Source organism: Chelonia mydas, chromosome 1, assembly GCF_015237465.2.
Source record: "Chelonia mydas isolate rCheMyd1 chromosome 1, rCheMyd1.pri.v2, whole genome shotgun sequence".
Classification (NCBI taxonomy): domain Eukaryota; kingdom Metazoa; phylum Chordata; order Testudines; family Cheloniidae; genus Chelonia; species Chelonia mydas.
Window position 1 is genome coordinate 320396050 of NC_057849.1, and position 22455 is coordinate 320418504.

The 22455-nt window shown below is 41.2% G+C and overlaps 1 protein-coding gene and 1 long non-coding RNA gene across 11 annotated transcripts in view; one reads left to right on the forward strand and one right to left on the reverse strand.

Annotated features, from left to right (window-relative positions):
- The window catches only part of LOC119565071, a 76721-nt gene that overhangs the window by 46145 nt on the left and 8121 nt on the right, over positions 1–22455 (forward strand). For 3 of the 6 annotated variants that reach the window (XR_005223788.2, XR_005223789.2, XR_005223786.2), the window contains exon 3: positions 19806–19970. This is a non-coding gene — a long non-coding RNA (uncharacterized LOC119565071). Of the gene's footprint in view, positions 1–13234; positions 13374–19805; positions 19971–22455 lie in introns of all 6 variants that reach the window. The other 3 variants (XR_006292281.1, XR_005223790.2, XR_005223787.2) reach the window with 3 other exon arrangements.
- PRKAR2B (protein kinase cAMP-dependent type II regulatory subunit beta) overlaps positions 1–22455 on the reverse strand; it is a 154494-nt gene that overhangs the window by 38493 nt on the left and 93546 nt on the right. For all 5 annotated transcript variants that reach the window (XM_037889136.2, XM_037889135.2, XM_043551565.1 and 2 more), the window contains exons 3-4: positions 12385–12437; positions 10902–10985 (exon numbers count right to left, since the gene is read on the reverse strand). In XM_037889136.2, the coding sequence (XP_037745064.1) occupies positions 10902–10985; positions 12385–12437 (137 nt within the window). The remainder of the gene's footprint in view (positions 1–10901; positions 10986–12384; positions 12438–22455) is intronic.

Consider the following 22455-nt stretch of genomic DNA (forward strand, 5'->3'; position numbering starts at 1 on the left):
GGATACGGACCCTGGACTTCAGGAAAGCAGACTTCGACTCCCTCAGGGAACAGATGGCCAGGATCCCCTGGGGGACTAACATGAAGGGGAAGGGAGTCCAGGAGAGCTGGCTGTATTTCAAGGAATCCCTGTTGAGGTTACAGGGACAAACCATCCCGATGAGTCGAAAGAATAGTAAATATGGCAGGCGACCAGCTTGGCTTAATGGTGAAATCCTAGCGGATCTTAAACATAAAAAAGAAGCTTACAAGAAGTGGAAGGTTGGACATATGACCAGGGAAGAGTATAAAAATATTGCTCGGGCATGTAGGAAAGATATCAGGAGGGCCAAATCGCACCTGGAGCTGCAGCTAGCAAGAGATGTCAAGAGTAACAAGAAGGGTTTCTTCAGGTATGTTGGCAACAAGAAGAAAGCCAAGGAAAGTGTGGGCCCCTTACTGAATGAGGGAGGCAACCTAGTGACAGAGGATGTGGAAAAAGCTAATGTACTCAATGCTTTTTTTGCCTCTGTTTTCACTAACAAGGTCAGCTCCCAGACTGCTGCGCTGGGCATCACAAAATGGGGAAGAGATGGCCAGCCCTCTGTAGAGATAGAGGTGGTTAGGGACTATTTAGAAAAGCTGGACGTGCACAAGTCCATGGGGCCGGACGAATTGCATCCGAGAGTGCTGAAGGAATTGGCGGCTGTGATTGCAGAGCCCTTGGCCATTATCTTTGAAAACTCGTGGCGAACGGGGGAAGTCCCGGATGACTGGAAAAAGGCTAATGTAGTGCCCATCTTTAAAAAAGGGAAGAAGGAGGATCCTGGGAACTACAGGCCAGTCAGCCTCACCTCAGTCCCTGGAAAAATCATGGAGCAGGTCCTCAAAGAATCAATCCTGAAGCACTTAGAGGAGAGGAAAGTGATCAGGAACAGTCAGCATGGATTCACCAAGGGAAGGTCATGCCTGACTAATCTAATCGCCTTTTATGATGAGATTACTGGTTCTGTGGATGAAGGGAAAGCAGTGGATGTATTGTTTCTTGACTTTAGCAAAGCTTTTGACACGGTCTCCCACAGCATTCTTGTCAGCAAGTTAAGGAAGTATGGGCTGGATGAATGCACTATAAGGTGGGTAGAAAGCTGGCTAGATTGTCGGGCTCAACGGGTAGTGATCAATGGCTCCATGTCTAGTTGGCAGCCGGTGTCAAGTGGAGTGCCCCAGGGGTCGGTCCTGGGGCCGGTTTTGTTCAATATCTTCATAAATGATCTGGAGGATGGTGTGGATTGCACTCTCAGCAAATTTGCGGATGATACTAAACTGGGAGGAGTGGTAGATACGCTGGAGGGGAGGGATAGGATACAGAAGGACCTAGACAAATTGGAGGATTGGGCCAAAAGAAATCTGATGAGGTTCAATAAGGATAAGTGCAGGGTCCTGCACTTAGGACGGAAGAACCCAATGCACCGCTACAGACTAGGGACCGAATGGCTAGGCAGCTGTTCTGCAGAAAAGGACCTAGGGGTGACAGTGGACGAGAAGCTGGATATGAGTCAGCAGTGTGCCCTTGTTGCCAAGAAGGCCAATGGCATTTTGGGATGTATAAGTAGGGGCATAGCGAGCAGATCGAGGGACGTGATCGTTCCCCTCTATTCGACACTGGTGAGGCCTCATCTGGAGTACTGTGTCCAGTTTTGGGCCCCACACTACAAGAAGGATGTGGATAAATTGGAAAGAGTCCAGCGAAGGGCAACAAAAATGATTAGGGGTCTAGAGCACATGACTTATGAGGAGAGGCTGAGGGAGCTGGGATTGTTTAGTCTGCAGAAGAGAAGAATGAGGGAGGATTTGATAGCTGCTTTCAACTACCTGAAAGGGGGTTCCAAAGAGGATGGCTCTAGACTGTTCTCAATGGTAGCAGATGACAGAACGAGGAGTAATGGTCTCAAGTTGCAATGGGGGAGGTTTAGATTGGATATTAGGAAAAACTTTTTCACTAAGAGGGTGGTGAAACACTGGAATGCGTTACCTAGGGAGGTGGTAGAATCTCCTTCCTTACAGGTTTTTAAGGTCAGGCTTGACAAAGCCCTGGCTGGGATGATTTAACTGGGACTTGGTCCTGCTTTGAGCAGGGGGTTGGACTAGATGACCTTCTGGGGTCCCTTCCAACCCTGATATTCTATGATTCTATGATTCTATGATTCCTCAGCTCTTGTCCCCTAATTCCCCTACTCTACTTGCGCTACATTGATGACATCTTCATCATCTGGACCCATGGAAAAGAAGCCCTTGAGGAATTCCACCATGATTTCAACAATTTCCATCCCACCATCAACCTCAGCCTGGACCAGTCCACACAAGAGATCCACTTCCTGGACACTACGATGCTAATAAGCAATGGTCACATAAACACCACCATATACCGGAAACCTACTGACCGCTATTCCTACCTACATGCCTCCAGCTTTCATCCAGACCACACCACACGATCCATTGTCTACAGCCAAGCTCTGCGATACAACCGCATTTGCTCCAACCCCTCAGACAGAGACAAACACTTATAAGATCTCTATCAAGCATTCTTACGACTACAATACCCACCTGCTGAAGTGAAGAAACAGATTGACAGAGCCAGAAGAGTACCCAGAAGTTACCTACTACAGGACAGGCCCAACAAAGAAAACAGAACGCCACTAGCCATCCCCTTCAGCCCCCAACTAAAACCCCTCCAACGCATAATCAAGGATCTACAACCTATCCTGAAGGACGACCCATCACTCTCAGATCTTGGGAGACAGGCCAATCCTTGCTTACAGAGAGCCCCTCAACCTGAAGCAAATACTCACCAGCAACCACACAACAGAACCGCTAACCCAGGAACCTATCCTTGCACCAAAGCCCGTTGCCAACTGTGGCCACATATCTATTCAGGAGACACCATCATAGGGCCTAATCACATCAGCCACACTATCAGAGGCTCGTTTAACTGCACATCTACCAATGTGATATATGCCATCATGTGCCAGCAATGCCCCTCTGCCATGTACATTGGTCAAACTGGACAGTCTCTACGTAAAAGAATAAATGGACACAAATCAGACGTCAAGAATTATAACATTCAAAAACCAGTCGGAGAACACTTCAATCTCTCTGGTCACTCGATTACAGACCTAAAAGTTGCAATACTGCAACAAAAAAACTTCAAAAGCAGACTCCAACGAGGGACTGCTGAATTGGAATTAATTTGCAAACTGGATACAGTTAACTTAGGCTTGAATAGAGACTGGGAGTGGATGGGTCATTACACAAAGTAAAACTATTTCCCCATGTTTATTCCCCCCCTCTACCCACCACTGTTCCTCAGACATTCTTGTCAACTGCTGGAAATGGCCCACCTTGATTATCACTACGAAAGGTTTCTCCCCCTGCCCCCACCCCTCCTGCTGGTAATAGTTCACCTTAAGTGATCACTTTCTTGTTACAGTGTGTATGGCAACACCCATTGTTTCATGTTCTCTGTGTATATAAATCTCCCCACTGTATTTTCCACTGAATGCATCCGATGAAGTGAGCTGTAGCTTACGAAAGCTTATGCTCAAATAAATTTGTTAGTCTCTAAGGTGCCACAAGTACTCCTTTTCTTTTTAATAAAACATTCATATATCTCACCACCTAATCACACAGTACAGGAAAAAAATAAATTCAGGTAGTCTTAAATGAAGTAACATTCACTTGCAGTTTTGCAGAAACAGAAAAAATACTACAATAAAAATAGGTTAAAAAACGTTGAATGTAATACTAAGTGTCACAAGGGTGGCACAGAACAGTTACAAAAAAGATTTTAAGATACCTGAAAATTTCACATAGCACAAAGTTCTTTGTCTGACCTATTTTATATATAGATATGATTGATGTTGAATGACTTCATATCATATGTAGAAAGCTGGGAAGAGCATGCAGAATCCCGTCCAGTTTGGAGGGAATATCTGTACAGCTGAACATGAAGCAGCTTTGATACAGAGGATGGATGCAAAGCAAGAAAGACGAAAGCAGTGTGCTGTAATCCTGGACTCTAACTCAGACAACACATGGATCTGTGAAATCTGTGTTGCTCTTAAATTGGATTTGTCAGCCGCTGTGAGCAACAGGGGGACCCCTGCAGCTCCCTGCCTACCACAGCAGCAGGGTGATGTGCTACAAATGTATATTTTAACAAGGGTCTTCACCAAAGTTGTCGCTGTAGTTGCATACCAACAGTACTTGCAGACAGAATGAGCTAATATAATTGTTCATTCGCTTCTCATTTCATCAGAAATGCTCTTCTTATACAAAGAAGAGATACCAGCAATTGGCAAAGAAACATATTAAACTACACTTTGCTGGCAGTTATACTTTGTTTCTGAAAAATGTTAGCATAAGACAGTGTTCACTGTGTGTAATTTAAAGTTAGGGGTGGAGTGACTGTGATGCTGGCAGACCAGGTGCCAGCTATTGCCAAGGCACAGCTGGAATCCAGACCAGCTCACCTGTATGTTGATATTGTTCAAATAGCTGTTGAATATGTAAAGATGCGTTTAGTGTTTAGACTTTATAAAACGCTTGTAAGTTGCTGTATGCATTAATCTTACTTATGTCTGTATCCCATGTTATAAGGAATAATGTAGGTCTTACTTTATAACTGTAAAAAGGCCTGCTCTGAACTTGTGAACTCAGGCAGGAGGAGTGATTCCCTCACTCAGCAAAGAGGACTATCAGAACTAAGTGGGCCATTGTGAAGCATCACTATACAAAGACTTTGCTCAGTGTCCCTACACAAGCTATATGCATAAGTGCTTGTCAAGAGGGAAATAAAGATAGCTGACATGAATATTTTTCATCTCTTTGCTGTTGGACTCTCGCAGGGCTGGAGCCAGGAAAAAAGAGCAGATCCCCAGCATCAACCTGGGTTTGCCCTAAAAGACATTCAGAGCTGACAGACTACTATCTCTCTGTCACCTTTTGGAACCACAGATTGTAACTTATTTGTGTGTGTGTGTGTGTGTGTGTGTATATATATATATTGCCTGCTTTAACCTGTAAATAATTCATTTATTTTTCCTAGTTAATAAATCCTTAGTTAGCTTACTATAAGATTAGCTACAAATGTTGTCTTTGGTGTGAAATCTAAGGTACACATTGACGGGAGGTAAGTGACTGGTCTTTTGGGTCTGAGAGCACTATTTTTTTAATATTTTGTGATCTTTGTTGTAAGTGACCATTTATCACTAAGTCCAGCTTGCCCAAGTAACAAGATAGACTTGTGTGCCCAAGGGGGACAGTCTGTGACTCCATGGTCAGACTGTTAAAGTACTTCAGGAATTCACATTTGTTACTAGGTTGCTGAAATATAATTACAGAACATACCACCACTTTTTGGTGTCTGTCACTGTCATGCTGTCTAATCTAGTGAGAGTGTGGGAATTTTTTGTTTTTTGCCATTTAATATAATCCAGTCCACTCCTAAAGTAAAATGTGTATGTATAATGAGCTGAGTCATCCCTGACGAAGATAATATAATTATATCCAGGGAGGGATAAACTGCATCACTGGCATGGAAATTGTCATGACCTTCCTTGCATTTTGGTGGCAACAGAATTTTAACAAGGAGCTCCTGGAAGGCCCAGACAGCCCCCTACAGCACAGTACTGAATGTCAACTCAAAGTGGCATATCTGGTATATTTTGACATCAAACAGCCTAATAAATTTAATATAAAATAAGTCATACAAGTAAGTAAAGCTAATTGTGTCACAAGATTATGTGCCCTTTAGATGTTCATCTTGTCTATACAAACTGGCTGCAGATATCAAAGCATTATACCTGTACGTGTAAAATTAAATGCCCAAAATCTTGGTTAGCACAGAAGGAAGGTTGCCCAATGGTGCCTAGTGTCCTTCCAGAATGTGAAGAACGGCTAAACTTAAACCTCTGAACACCAGGAAAGGAAGAGTTAAAGTAATGCAAATATAAACCTCGGAAAAACAGGAAATGAAGTGTTAAGGTACATGCCATCTCCACAATGCAGCTTAAGCTCTGCCATCTGGAGCTGGCAATAGCCACTGGGAATGGTTCAGTAAGGGGGCTGCCATAATAAGTAGACATGAGGAAGTTCTAAGAGTGTACTACTATTTGTATTGTAATCCACAGATTCAAATTTCAGCATTAATCTGTGTGTACTCCAGCTGCCTTTACTGTTAGGTGTAGCTTTATTGAATGGTGGGGGGATCAGTTGGAGCAGCTTAGCACTGCTCTTACTGTGATATGACGAGGTACATGCATACTTTGAGGGATCAACTATGCCTCATTTCATTAGGCTGTATTTGCAGTATGTGCACAAGGGTGTCCTCTTGCCATGAAGATTGTCAGCAGTCTTGTGACATGGTGGCCTCCAAGGCTTAGTGAGGGGTGGGTGAAGGCAATGTCTCAAAGGGAATCCTCAGGGTGAAGGAGTGGTAACATTTAGCAAGTCTGGGGTGGTTTGTGTGGAACAGGCTCAGTATTTGAGGTAGGGCAGGTATAGTCAGCTATGCCAGACCTAACCCTCAGCTTTGTCTTAGGAAAGAGAAAGTTTTACACTTTGCCCTACAGCAGGGGTCGGCAGCCTTTCAGAAGTGGTGTGCCGAGTCTTCATTTATTCACTTTAAGGTTTCGCATGCCAGTAATACATTTTAACGTTTTTAGAAGGTCTCTTTCTATAAGTCTATAATATAACGTTGTATGTAAAGTAAATAAGGTTTATAAATGTTTAAGAAGCTTCATTTAAAATTAAACTAAAATGCAGAGCCCCCGCTGACCAGGGGCCAGGACCCAGACAGTGTGAGTGCCACTGAAAATCAGCTTGCGTGCCATAGGTTGCCTACCCCTGTCCTATAGGGTTCACATGGTTTGTTCCTAAAGTGTTCTGTAGTATCTGTAAGGGCAGAATGCTAGCATGTGCATTCAGGGTCAGTCAAGGCATCGTTCAGAGGGCAGAATTAAGGTTGTCGTGTGGGGTTGGGGGAGGGGTATACCTTTACTTAGTAATCTATCCTCAAAAGACCAGGAAATACAAAGGGACAAAGTGATAAACAATTCAAGGTTGTTGCTGGCATTCGTGGAGCAGCTTCAGATAGTGGAGTGATCATTCTGGGCCCAAGAAACAAGCACTGACTGGTGGGATTACATCGTAATGCAGGCTTGGGATGACTAGCAGTGGCTGCAGAAATTTTGGATGGGAAAGGCCACGTTTCTCGATTTGGGTGCTGAGATCACCCCAGCCCTCCAGCATATGGACACCAGAATGAATGAGAGCGGCACAGATGGTTAAAAAGCCGGTGGCAGTTGCAGTGTTGAAGCTTAGTTGGAAATCATTTTGGAGTTGGAAAATCCAGTGAGGCCCTTGTTATGCAAGCATGTAGGGTTATTAATCCTGCTACACAGGCGAGTGATTGATTGTCCTGCACATGGCAGATATTGTGGACTGATCTGCAGCTATGGGGTTCCCAAACTGTGGTGGGGTGATAGCATGCACATCCCTATTTTGGCCCCAGCCCATCTTACTACAGAAAGGGCTACATCAACAGAAGGAGCTACTTTTCTTTGGTTATACAAGCACTGGTCGATCACCAGGGATACTTCACTGATATCAGTGTGGGCTGGTCAGGGCAGGAACATGATGCTCACATCTTTAAGGACACAGGAGTGTTTAGGAAGCTGCAAACAGAGAACATTTTTTCCCAACTTGCGGATTACGATTGGTGATGTTGAAGTGCCAATAATGATCTTGGGGGACTCAGCCTACACCTTGCTCATGAAGCTGTACCCTGGCCACCTTGACAGAGCCAAGGAAAGATTCAACAACTGACTCAGCAGATGAGAATGACTGCTGAATGTGCTTTTGCAAATTAAAGGGCTGCTGGTGGTGTTTACTCACTAGATTAGAGCTCAGTGAGAAAAAATATCCCAATGGTTATTGCTGCCTGCTGTATCCCACATAATATCTGTGAGGCAAAAGCAGAAAAGTTGCCACTGGGGTGGAGGTGGAACAGCTGTCTGCTGAGTTTGAACAGCCAGACACAAGGGCCATTAGAGTTCATTGCAGACCTATGCGGCTGAGGGAGGCCTTAAAAGAGCACTTTAAAGGTCAGCCATAGTAATGTGCTGTGCTGGACAGTGATCTGCCTGGCCCTGAAATTTTGGGAGTTAAGAATTGTGTAGTGGTGTATATTTATGAATATCACACTGTCTTTTAATGAACCTATGAATTATGCAGTGCTTCCTATACATTCATAATTAGTACACTGTGTTTTTAACTGAACTAATGAGTTCTGTGGTGGTGTTGTATTACAAGTAAGGTGTGCTTTTGTAGCACTAGGCATTTTGTAGTATACATTATGGAGTAATAAAGATTATTTTGTTCCAAAATATAAAAATGTATTGCCCACCAAAACCAGTGCAAAACAATAATATGCAATTAAAAACCATTATAAACTTATAAAATCAATGAACAAAACTTGAAAAGTAGAACAGTACTGTCCATTTAAATCCATTTCTGCCAAACGTACACCAGCCATGGCTCTCACAAATTGGTCTATTGAAGCTGTTGTTTTCCTAACTGTACCCCAGTGTGGAGTGGTAGGGGTCAGGATGTGGTCCATGATGCAATGTGGAATATTGGGAGGTATAGGGAGCTGTTGAAATGGAGTTCTCCATTGACTGCAGAGGGAGGCAAGCTCACAACTGTTGGAACTGTTCTTCGACAAGAGTGCAGCACTTGGGTTTGCTGCCTGAGAAGCCCCATTCTGTCCTGGTGCATCTTCCTCTCCTTTTCCTGCTGGGACTTCTGTGCCTTTCTCTTCTCCACTTTTTCTTTCTCAAGGCTGTTGGCTCTAGTCATCTTCCAGGCCCCCTGTTCATGGTCTAGTGCAGCACTGTCTTGCAGGATCTCAGGGAACACATCCTCCCTACCCCACCCACCCATGTGTCTCTCTCCTTCTCTTCCAGGTCCTTGCTGTTCACAGCAGGTTTCTGTCTGAGGCATCCATGGTGGTCTGCAGGGTGTTGGTGGGGTCTCCACCTGTGTTCCCTGTAAGCTGTGTGGTTGGGCAGCCACCCAGGAGAGATTCAAGTGCTGCCCAGTTGATTAACAGAGCGTGCATATCTGGCAGTGTGTGTTCAGATGCCCCTCCCCCCGCTGCTTTGCAACCATGTTGCCCGTCCTGCAGCTGCTTCCAGAATCCTCCTGCTGGCTGTGCAGAGTAGGGGGGAGGGAGAGAGAGGGTGCTGATGTCAGGGTGTTTCTGCCCCCCCGCCCCTGTATCCCATCTCCGCAGAGCAGGGGTGAGGGGACAGCCTGGCTCAGGAGAACTCGGAGCTTCTGAGGTCTGAACAGTGAGTGAGTGAGTGCCTTTCTTAAAGAGACAGTGCATGGTTTCTGCTAGACTTCCCCAGCAGCTAGCTCACACAGTCTCTGTCCGTCTCCCCTTATTCTACTCCCACCTGCCCACGTACCCCAATTCTGAAGAGCGGAGGAGGGGAGACAGGGCTCAGGACAGCTTTCAATGAGTGCCTTAAAGAGACCGCATATGGCGTCTCTCAGAAACTTCCCCAGCAGTGCGCGCGCGCGCAAATACACACAGAGTCTGTCTCTCTCTCTCTCTCTCTCTCTCTCCACCAGGGTGGATAAAAATCAATTAAAAAAAAAATCGGATACTTTTTATTTAGATCAGATTTTTTTGATCAAATGCTGTTTGAGGAAAAAACCTATCGAAAGATAGTTTTAATTAAGACTGTTGGCCTCCCTGGCCTTACGGTATGCCTGCTGTAGTTCCTTTGCTCTCATGCAGCACCGCCGCTGATCCCCATCGTACCCCTTTGCCTATATTCCCTGTGCAATCTTTTCAAAGATGTCCACATTTCTATGCCTGGTCTGTAGCTGTTCCTGCACAGCCTCTTCTCCCCACAGGCCCAGGAGATCAACACCTCCTGCCTCTTTTAGGCAGGAGCATATCTGGAATGTGTAGATGGCCTGGTGAGCTGCACACAACAAGGGAGAGCTGCTAGGTGTGCTTGTCAAACTGGGCAATCAGGAAAAGGCATTTCAAAAATACATGGGCATTTTAAAAGGGTGGGTGTGCTTCCACTCTCCATGACCCCTGTCCAATGGAGTTCACAATTGTGATCAGTGGTCAGTGTCAGGCATTGTGGAACTGGAAGACTCTTAGGGTTCAGTGTGGACCCTGTGTAATCTGTCACACTGCATCAACCATGGCTCAACACCATTCAGGGAGGTGGCATCACTGCTGCTGTAACAGGGTGCTTACATTGGCAGGAGACAAATTTGAGCGTGGACACAGGCATAACTAGGTCATTGTAAGGCAACTCAGGCCAGCCTAACTTTATAGCGTAGACCAGGCCTTAGACTGTCTACTGTTTGGGGCAGGGACCTTGCCTTATGAGATTTCTGAGAGGCATTTAGCACACTTTTGGATGCTATAAAACAAACAACATCAGAAGCAACTTTCTTAAAGTTTTTTAATGAATTGATGTGCATTTATATGTATCAACACTTTTTAATCTCTTAAAATAGTTTTTAAGTAAGCCTCTGAAAGGGCAAAACATTTTACAATCATGTTAATGTATTTCGCTTTCACCACTATCGGTGTTATGTTACTTGCTACTAAAGGAAAGAACTGTGCTGTATACACCTCACAAATTTTTATAATACTTTTCCTTTTGTGAAATGGGCATCTATACAGTTTACAAAAAGCTCAAGACAAGGAGCAGCAAATGTATTATTACCTTACAAGATGTAAGTTTGTTGCAAGAATGTCTATACCAAACTCTAACTGAATTCAATCTTATTGGCACTGCTAAATATTGCTCACTGTAAAGAATCTCTTACCGGATCTAAATTCTTAAAAAGAAGAATGTCCTTGCAAGCCTCTTGCAATCTGTTTCGTTGATCATCTGTTTTGGGGTAAATAATCTGAAAGAGATAATAGAAACTCCTGGTTTAATTTTCTTTTCTCCATGCAGAACTTTAAAAATGATCATCATAAAAGAGCACATAGCTGAAACTCTGAACTAACCCTGCTAAGAAAGTTTACATAACAGTATGACACCCTTGGCAGCATTCTTGTCTCAAAACCCTAAGGACTTGGGGCCATACTCAATAAAGACATTACATCACAGCAGTGCTTAATTTGTAAGGAAAGAGGTGCCAAGGCTCAAGCAATTTTTTATGTTCATAACTGATGCACCAAGCCCAGAGGTGCCAGAAGTATGAACTGCCAAGCCTAGGGGTGCCAGGGCTCAGCCCTGACAAACCCTGGCACAAATTAAGCATTGCACCAGAGTATTTGGGAGAGCAGCACTAATCTGTTTATGCTTATCCAGCCACTATACCACTAACATCCAATTCATTTTTGCAAACCCTCATGGGATACCTTGAGAGTTCAAATTTTGTTATCTAAAACAACTTATTATTGTTCTCAGTTTATGTTTCAAACATATTGGTGTGATATGTAACACCAGAGTCACGTGTCCCATTCAAAATGTCTTTTATTTGCCATGAGTATTTCCCATATCATTTTCCAACACTTTGTACATCAGATCTGGGTTAATTACATCAAAATTTTCACACAGTAAATAACAAACTTCATAGCATCCAAGTGAGGTATAGATGTCCTAAATTAGAAAAGACTGACCCATCCCAGTTTAGTAACGTGATTGGCAACCAAATTGTTTGTTTTGTTCACAGTCTTAAGAAGGTGTAATGAAGCATCATAGCTATAACACCATATGTAAGGTATCACTTTTAAATTACTTTTAAAATATTGCAATCAACTGAAATGAGGCACAGCTTTAAAAATTGCATCAAAATCATACTTGCACTACTTTATCCTCAAAGTTAATGTACTATCTTTGAAGGGGTGACATACTGAGTTGTTAAAAATATTAGTTTTGTTAATCCAAACAAATTACTATTGCATTTCTAAATTTAGAAAATATCTGTGCAATTTTATCTTTTCCCCCCTGGAAAGATATTGATACTGCTGCAAAATTATAAGGACATTAAGTGACAATTTAAGAGCACAGGGCCCTTTGGGCACATATATCACTGAACAAGAAAGGTCTCATCAAAAGACTAGGTATCACAAGGGACATCACTCAAAACATTTTTTAATATTTTAAAAATGGGCTCTACACAGGGACCTAGTATAGGAATTAAAAGGATAACAGTTCTTTGGAACAAAGTCTCATACACTGTCACAGAATAATTACATTGGATCCATAACTACTATCATCAGTGACTTTTTTTTATTTTTTTTATTTCTAATGTCTGAAAACTGAGAGGTAAGCATTTCACCCATTGAGTTACATACCCTTGACTCTGTGTCATCCTCTTCTTCATCAGGATTGTAAGCTTCTGCACATACTAAAACAAAAATGAAGAGTTTAAGCTGTTTCTCAAAAGGCAACATATTATATAAGCATCTACAGAAATAATAATAGGAAGCACACCACGTGCAATACTGAATTGTAGTAACTGATAATTTCTCTCTATTCTTTTCTTTTCTTTTCATGAAGCATATTATTGTTGTTAAATATTTATATTACACTAGCATCCAGAGATCCAAACTAGCTGTGGAGCTCCACTGTGCTAGGCACCCTACAATGTCCATTTTATAAAACTTTACAGTTTCAATAATTTAACAAGCCTGATACAACTCTCTATGGAATCAATGGAAAGCCTCCTGCTGATTTTACTAGAGTTGGATTAGGTCCAAAGTAAGTGGAAATATGCCCATAAAAAGGAAACATTAAATCTGTTGAACAACTACAGTACTGTATTTCTAAATAAACAAAATATTCTTATAAACAGTATTATGGTAGCTGTCGTATTTTAGTGATGACTGAGTCAGGTTTTAGGGTAATCTATTTACTTAAAAATAACTCAAAGTAAACAGTACTGATATGCTGTAAATCTAGCATGGCTGTATGCTCTGTCTCATGCTCTGCAACTGGTTTCTGTCTGTTTGTGTGAGAGACTTAGAGTGTCAAGAGGAAGCATAGTGCAGTACTGCATAGTGTCTTGCAGCATGTATAAACACAAAAGACTCCCTGCGAAAGTATAGCACATTTCCCATTTCCCCCCCCCCACCTCCAATTCTCTACACTAACAGATTCTAACAAAAACATTTCTTTAACTTGTTATCTTTTATGTTATCACAGTATCAACAGGTCTCAGTCAGTCTTGTCAGACGTTTTAACAGCCTCCTAGATCTATTGAGAAGAAAACTGAATTTAGGCTTATCTGTCTTAAATCTTTTTAGTCTCTTCACACAACTGGAAGCTGGATCAATCCATTAAGGTATTTTTGTCCTTTTAGTGTATCTGTTCTCCCTTCACTCTTCCTTGATATATGTTCATTCTCACTCTGTCTCATTCTTAGATCATTAGCAGATTCCTTCAAAAAATGGTTTCCATTTTCTATCATAACTGAATACTGATGATGTTACATTTCTTTAATCCCTGTAGTTTGTTCTGGCCAATGCAGAATCTATGGTATACTAATTGATAAAGGCCTTATTCTTCTGTTATAATTTTGATGGGTCAATCTTTTTGCCAGGACTAGAGTTATCTGTCATTCCTTTGGTTAGGTCTTATGTCTTGTAATTGAGTATGTATATGTTTATTTTATAACTGTTCAGCCAGTGGTTTTCAACATTGCAGAAGCATTGCTCTGTAGTTGAATGGCACGAAATGTGCAATTTCTTTTCCATCAATTGCTTATTGGAGCTACTACTTCACTCTATAGACTCCACAATCTACTAATTCATTTGCTTGTGGGTATTTCAAGACAAGATATCATATGTTATCGATATCACAAGATATCACCATAATAGAGGCTCAACTTAAATGTATACCCCAAATTAAAAAACACAGTAAAAGAACTAAAAAAGAGCCACCGTGGCTTAACAACCATGTAAAAGAAGCAGTCAGAGATAAAAAGGCATTTTTTAAAAAGTGGAAGTCCAATCCTAGTGAAGTAAATAGAAAGGAGCATAAACACTGCTAAATTAAATGTAAAAATGTAATAAGAAAAGCCAAAAAGGAGTTTGAAGAACAGCTAGCCAAAAACTCAAAAGGTAATAACAATGTTTTTTAAGTACATCAGAAGCAGGAGGCCTGCTAAACAACCAGTGGGGCCCTGGACGATCGAGGTACAAAAGGAGCACTTAAAGACGATAAAGTCATCGCAGAGAAACTAAATGAATTCTTTGCTTCAGCCTTCACGGCTGAGGATGTTAGGGAGATTCCCAAACCTGAGCCATCTTTTGTAGGTGACAAATCTGAGGAATTATCACAGATTGAAGTGTCACAAGAGGAGGTTTTGGAATTAATTGATAAACTTAACAGTAACAAGTCACCGGGACCAGATGGCATTCACCCAAGAGTTCTGAAAGAACTCAAATGTGAAATTGCGGGGCTATTAACTATGGTTTGTAACCTATCCTTTAAATTAGCTTCTGTACCCAATGACTGGAAAATAGCTAATGTAACGCCAATATTTAAGAAGGGCTCTAGAGGTGATCCTGGCAATTACAGACCAGTAAGTCTAACGTCAGTACCAGGCAAATTAGTTGAAACAACAGTAAGGAATAAAATTGTCAGACACATAGAACAACATAAATTGTTGGGCAAAAGTCAACATGGTTTCTGTAAAGGGAGATCATGTCTTACTAATCTATTAAGAGTTCTTTGAGGGGGTCAACAAACATGTGGACAAGGGGGATCCAGTGGACATAGTGTACTTAGATTTCCAGAAAGCCTTTGACAAGGTCCCTCACCAAAGGCTTTTATGTAAATTAAGTTGTCATGGGATAAAAGGGAAGATCCTTTCATGGATTGAGAACTGGTTAAAAGACAGGGAACAAAGGGTAGGAATAAATGATAAATTTTCAGAATGGAGAGGGGTAACTAGTGGTGTTCCCCAAGGGTCAGTCCTAGGACCAATCCTATTCAAAAATTATCTGGAGAAAGGGGTAAACAGTGAGGTGGAAAAGTTTGCAGATGATACTAAACTGCTCAAGGTAGTTAAGACCAAAGCAGACTGTGAAGGACTTCAAAAAGATCTCATAAAATTAAGTGATTGGGCAACAAAATGGCAAATGAAATTGAATGTGGATAAATGTAAAGTAATGCACACTGGAAAAAATAACACCAACTATACATACAATATGATGGGGGCTAATTTAGCTACAACTAATCAGGAGAAAGATCTTGGAGTCATTGTGGATAGTTCTCTGAAGACATCCACGCAGTGTGCAGCGGCAATCAAAAAAGCAAACGGGATGTTAGGAACCATTAAAAAAGGGATCGAGAATAAGATGAAGAATATCTTATTGCCATTTATATAAATCCATGGTACGCCCACATCTTGAATACTGCGTACAGATGTGGTCTCCTCATCTCAAAAAAGATATACTGGCATTAGAAAAGGTTCAGAGAAGAGCAACTAAAATGATTAGGGGTTTGGAACGGGTCCCATATGAGGAGAGATTAAAGAGGCTAGGACTTTTCAGTTTGGAAAAGAGGAGACTAAGTGGGGATATGATAGAGGTATATAAAATCATGAGTGGTATGGAGAAAGTGAATAAGGAAAAGTTATTTACTTGTTCCCATAATATAAGAACTAGGGGCCACCAAATGAAATTAATGGGTAGTAGGTTTAAAACAAATAAAAGGAAGTTCTTCTTCACTCAACGCACAGTCAACCTGTGGAACTCCTTGCCTGAGGAGATTGTGAAGGCTTGGACTATAACAGGGTTTAAAAGAGAACTGGATAAATTCATGGAGGTTAAGTCCATTAATGGCTATTAGTCAGGATGGGTAAGGAATGGTGTCCCTAGCCTCTGTTTGTCAGAGGGTGGAGATGGATGGCAGGAGAGAGATCACTTGATCATTACCTGTTAGGTTCACTCCCTCTGGGGCATGTGGCATTGGCCACTGTCGGTAGACAGGATACTGGGCTGGATGGAACTTTGGTCTGATCCAGTATGGCCATTCTTATGTTCTTATGCTGAAATTTATAAATTTTATACTCTATTTTTGAGCTGTGGTCCATTGCATTATTATAGTCCTTGAAATGTCATGATGTGCAAACATTGTTTTAACGTTCCTGAACACAGTTGATGCTGTGATATCATAAAATGTCACTACTGAAAAGTTGCTAGAATAGTCCATTATGATCAGGAGTTCATGTTTTCCCAATACAAACAAATCTGACTATGTCCTATGGGATTGCAGGTTGTCCATGCAGTATTAAAGGTTCTCTGAGTTGTGCATTTCTGAAACTCCAGACAAGTTACACACTTCCTCACTATTACTCCAATACAACTATTCATCTGTGATCACAATACACTTCTAGAGCTCTTTTTTGACCAAGTCATACCTAGGTATCTTTCATTCCATTCATGGCTGATAGCTTGTATTACTTGTGATATTTCATCCATCACATTTTTCCTTTCTAGCTCATCCCACATTCCTGGTTATAAAGCACATGAAGCTTTTATCATACTCACATTCACTGCTACTACTCACTCCAGATCATCATTTTATGTAATAGTCACCATCGTTAGCCATTCTATTCTATAAAGCATCCCTAGTTTCATGTGATACAGTATAGTATTTATAATCATGCAAGTACTAAAAGGAAACATAATATAGACAGCCACTATTTTCCCCCATTGCTTAGTTTTTCAAAGTAAAACTGTTTATTTAAATCTTCTAATTGTGTACCATCTTGTATCACTTAGCTCATTCACTGAGATAGACATTCGAACACATAGAACCCTGAATAAATCAAGAAGGCTAGGATTAAAGAAAAATTTCAAAGAAAAATATGAATTACTAAAGTGCATTACATTACCAATACCACACATGCTGGGAATTGCATACAAGTGAAATATATTGCCTTGCCAGGAGGAGGATTTGGGCTTTGTAAATTATGGTTCATCCATTCAGTCAAGGTGAAATCCAGAAAGTATTTCACTGATCACTATATACAGTATGTTCTATCTTATAAAAACTAATGGAAGTAAAATTACTTCAGAAATGAATCAATTTCTAAATTAAAATATATAGCTCACTTACACTCAGAACATAGAAAAGGTAATACTATTTATATGGTAGTTATCCATTCCCTTGCTATACTGAAAAATTAAGAGGACTTCAATAACTAAATAATTGAGACTATATGTAATTCATTACACTAAACGTATGGAGAGAGAAAACTCAACATGCTTTCACCATTGGTAAGCACTAAATTTATTCATGCTTTGCATACACAAGAAAATATTATTATAAAGAGATCATGGTGTACCATGCTGATAGTTTTAAATAACTTTTCTACTCGACGCTGTGCGTAGGGAATATACTTCCTTTTATATTGTACAATTAATCCTTGCAATATTTATTATCCGTTTCTGACTTCCACTCTGTCAAGATTGAATTTTTTTTAATTTACACACACACACACACACACACCATTCTCTTTACATACTTTGTCCTTAACCTGTTCAGAAATATGTGGTTAGTTGCACCTCACAGTACTACGAACATAATTTATTTAAAAAGAACAGAAGTACTTGCGGCACCTTAGAGACTAACAAATTTATTAGAGCATAAGCTTTTGTGGGCTACAGCCCACTTCATCAGATAAACAGAATGGAACATATAGTAAGAAGAAATATATATACATACAGATAAGTTGGAAGTTACCATACAAACTGTGAGAGGCTAATTAGGTAAGATGAGCCATTATCAGCTGGAGAAAAAAAAATTTGTAGTGATAATCAAGACAGCCCATTTAGAAAGTTGACAAGAAGGTGTGAGGATACTTAACTTTAGGGAAATAGATTCAGTATGTGTAATGACCCAGCCACTCCCAGTCTCTATTCAAACCCAAGTTAATGGTATCTAGTTTGCATATTAATTCAAGCTCAGCAGTTTCTTGTTGGAGTCTGTTTCTGAAGCTTTTCTGTTGCAAAATTACCACCCTTAAATCTTTTACTGAGTGGCCAGAGAGGTTGAAGTGTTCTCCTAACGGTTTTTGAATGTTATGATTCCTGATGTCAGATTTGTGTCCATTTATTTTTTTGCGTAGAGACTGTCTGGTTTGGCCAATGTACATGGCAAAGGGGCATTGCTGGCACATGAATGGCATATATCACATTGGTAGATGTGCAGGTGAACGAGTCCCTGATGGCATGGCTAATGTGATTAGGTCCTATGATGGTGTCACTTGAATAAATATGTGGACAGAGTTGGCATCGGGCTTTGTTGCAAGGATAGGTTCCTGGGTTAGTGATTTTGTTGTGTGGTGTGTGGTTGCTGGAGAGTATTTGCTTCAGGTTGGGGGGCTGTCTATAAGCGAGGACTGGTCTGTCTCCCAAGATCTGTGAGAGTGAGGGATCATTTTTCAGGATAGGTTGTAAATCTTTGATGATGCGCTGGAGAGGTTTTAGTTGGGGGCTGAAGGTGACAGCTAGTGGTGTTCTGTTATTTTCTTTGTTGGGCCTGTCCTGTAGTAGGTGACTTCTGGGTACTCTTCTGGCTCTGTCAGTCTGTTTTTTCACTTCAGCAGGTGGGTATTATAGTTTTAAGAATGCTTGATAGAGATCTTGTAGGTGTTTGTCTCTGTCTGAGGGGTTGAAGCAAATGCAGTTGTATCTTAGAGCTTGGCTGTAGACAATGGATTGTGTGGTGTAACAGAAGAGTACCCAGAAGTCATGCCGAAATCTGTCAATTTATTTACTGATTCTAGACATTTTGATACACTAATTAGTTACAATTAAATTAATTGTACAGGAAAGTCTCAAAATCATATCTTCATTATGGAATAAAAACTGTAACAGTAACCATTAAAGCATATTTCACACTTCCAGAAACTCATTAGTGTAACGGAATCACTCATTTTCTTGTATCAAGTGACTAACAATAAATAACTCTATAAGATAAAGCTTGAGTAGTGCTATGTAACATGTATGTAAGGCAGCAACATTATCATATAAAAGGTTCCAACTGATTACTGGTGTATAACAGCACTAACTGATCCAAGACTCCTCACACAAGATAGTGTGTGTATACACACCATGGGCAGTGGCCTTGAAATGCAGTTGTAGTCAGAAAGAACAGCAAACACAACACCTTCTTATTCAACAGATTGGCTCCCTAGGTACTTTTGGCTCAATTTACTGCCAAAAGTATTTTTTTTCTTTTTTTGTTTTGAAATAGACAACTAGCAGTATACATTTTGCTTTCTCTCAACAGGACAAGCAGATATTCATTCCATAACAAAATTATAATTTAATTAACACTTGCAGAATTATACATCAGTCTTATTAATTGCCCCATCACAGTATACTAGGGGCTTGTCTACACTGGCACGCTAAATCAGCACCACTGCGATCGATGTAGCAGCGTCAATTTGGCAGGTCTGGTAAAGACATGATAAGTCTATGGCAGAGCACTTTCCTTCGACTTCAGTACTCCATCTCTCCAAGAGGCAGACGCTAAGTCGACGGGACAGCGTCTCCCATCGACATAGCACAGTGTAGATACCGCTTTAAGTCAATGTAAGTTATATCACTCGGGGTGGGGTGGGTATGATTTTTTCATATGCAGCCCACAATGTCTAATAAGTTGAGAATCACTGACTTTTATACTATTATTCCTGGGGGAATTCTGCACCACTGCATATGTGCAGAATTCATGTGACACACAGAATTTTTTTTTCCAGCAGACAATACATTCTGCCAAAAAGGTGCTACAGTTATGTTTTTCACCCACCCGGGGCCGCTGTGATGTCACAACAGAGCAGCTGCTCCCAGGCAGGAGCAGACCAGCTGCGGATAGGGAAGAGAAAGAGGCTGCCTTCCTCACAGTGCCCTGCCTGTGGGACCAGGTCAGGAGGAATGGGATGGGAGGGGGAATGGACAGTGTGGGGCACATGGGGCTGCTGGGGGGCAGGGTTACAGACTGGGATTCAGAAAGACTAATGGGGGAACAGACTGGGGCGGGGGCTGAATCGGAGCGGGAGTGCAAGGACATATGGGGATGGGGAAAAAAGAGGTGGCTGAGTGGAGGTACAGGGACACATGGGAATGGGGCAGATGTGTCTGACTGAATGAGAGGCTAGGGGTCAGCTAGGGTCTGCATGGGGGAGGCTCCCTAACAATCTCTCCCTATTCAAAAAAATCCCTGTTCCATACTTCTCCCACCAACACCCAACAGTCCTCCAAGTTCACTCCCAGGCTCCTTCCCAGCAATGACTTCCCTCTCCCTCGGCTACTCCATTACCCCTGACTCCCCCAAGTCTTTGCACTGCTTCTGAAGGGTGTGGTAAATAAGTTTTTATATTGTAGTTTAAATGAATTAGTACTCAGAATTCTGTATAATATGCCTAGTAAAGAGTCTATTTGTCAAAAAAAATTTCCTGAATCTTTTCCATTGTCTGTATTGTTACAGACATAGTTGCTGACAGGTATTTTGAAATAAATTACCAAAATAATTGAAACTGGTCTGATTATATTGTGTTGTTTTGACAAATAAAATATCCAGAATTTTAAAATATTTTGCTCAGAATTTTTAATTTTTTGGCGCAGAATTCCCCCAGCAGTAATACTATATACCATAAAATGGTTGCAATAATTGAAAGCCAAAAAGTACTAAAATATTGACAGTTGATTTTTTCTGAACTATCACATGGGTGTCAAAAGCTTTGGTGGCGCAATAAGATTGCCAGTGATGGACATAAACTGTATATACAACCAGGCCACCTTCAGATCGCACAAGGTAGTGCTTGATTTGCAAGTAGGTCATGTCTCTTTGAGATTTCCCATGATGATTTAATGAACAATGTAAACATTCATAACAAACTATTCAGATAATTTCCACTATATTTAATGACCAAATATATTATAATAAATAGAACAGAAAACTAATCTAACACTTACAAAACTACTACAGCCAAAATTTTCAAACCTAAGTAAGAGTGATCTGATTTTCAGAGGAGCTAAGCACCCACAATTGACTCAAGAGGGAGTTAGTTGTGGATATTTCCATTGCTGATAAGGATGTCAGGAGTGAAGAGAGTGAGAAAATGGTAAATATTATTACATTAAAGAGGAAGTAGAAATTGACATTCACATTAATAACCAAAGCAACCATGTGTTTTTCTGTTGCACCTATCCTTACTTCCCCTTAATCCCACCAGTGCTTCCTATCATCTCTACTCATGTCATGTCTTAACCTAGACTGTAAAATATCTGGAGTGTAGCACATTGTTTTTTGTCGTTAAACCAGATATACTTTGTATGTGTGTGTACATGTGCTGTATCCACATAGAACAACAGGATTTAATGAGAGACTGGATATAGGGGACGTGATAGAACAGGCAAGGCCAAACCATGGCTTGTGAACTGCATGCAACTTTTTTTGCAGTTAAAGTGCAGTCCACAGAACCCCCCACGCTCCCCCCTTTTCTGCCTACCAGACTGGGGCTGTAAGGGGTGGGGGCAGGAGATTCAGGTGTCTGACCTGCAGCAGGGTGGTGGGACTAAGGGTTTTAGCCCCCTGGAGCAGGGGTGTTGAGGCAGAAGCCCTGCACCCGGTACGTGCCACCCTTCAGGGCAGAAGCCCCGTGCCCCAGCAGGCACTGCCCCGTAGGGAAGGTTGTGCGTGTCTTGCAATTCTTGAACATTTGAAGATTATTGTATGCTGCTGGTACGGTCAGAAAGTTTGGCCACCCTTGTGACAGAAGATTCTAGCCCACAAAAGCTTATGCCCAAAGAAGATTAAAAGATTATACTGAGTTTACAAGCCTGACAGACAGTAAGGACAGTGAATTTAAGAGAAAGAAAAAGAGGTGGAGGTCAAGTAGTTGAAGATAATACATTTGTTTTTGGAGAGAACATGTGTGAGATCATGGCAAGACAATCAAGAGATGTCAGAGGCAGTAAGATGGAAGACAGGCTACCTGGAACTAAAGTAAATTTGGGAATTATTTGCATAAAAGGGACAGCTAGAACTAAGAGCATATGAAGTCATCAAGAACATGTAGAGGTAGAAGAGATCAAGAAAGAACCTTACAGGGTTTTGACAAGCAGGGGGAGAGAACAGGCAGATGATCCAGTAAAGATGCTAAATGAAGGAGCAATCAGCAAGGTAGGAGAAGAACCTAGAAAGTACAGGAGTCACAGAAGTCAGGAAAAGAAAGACAATAGCTAACAGCAGAACTAAGTCAGTAAACAGGTCAACAATTAGGATAGACAAGTGCCATTTTAACTTATCTAGAAGGATTTTTGAGACAAAAGGGAAACAGCAGTTAGGGAGGCTAGATGGATAGAAAGAAATTGAGTTTTTTGTTGTTTTTATAAAAATCTGACAAG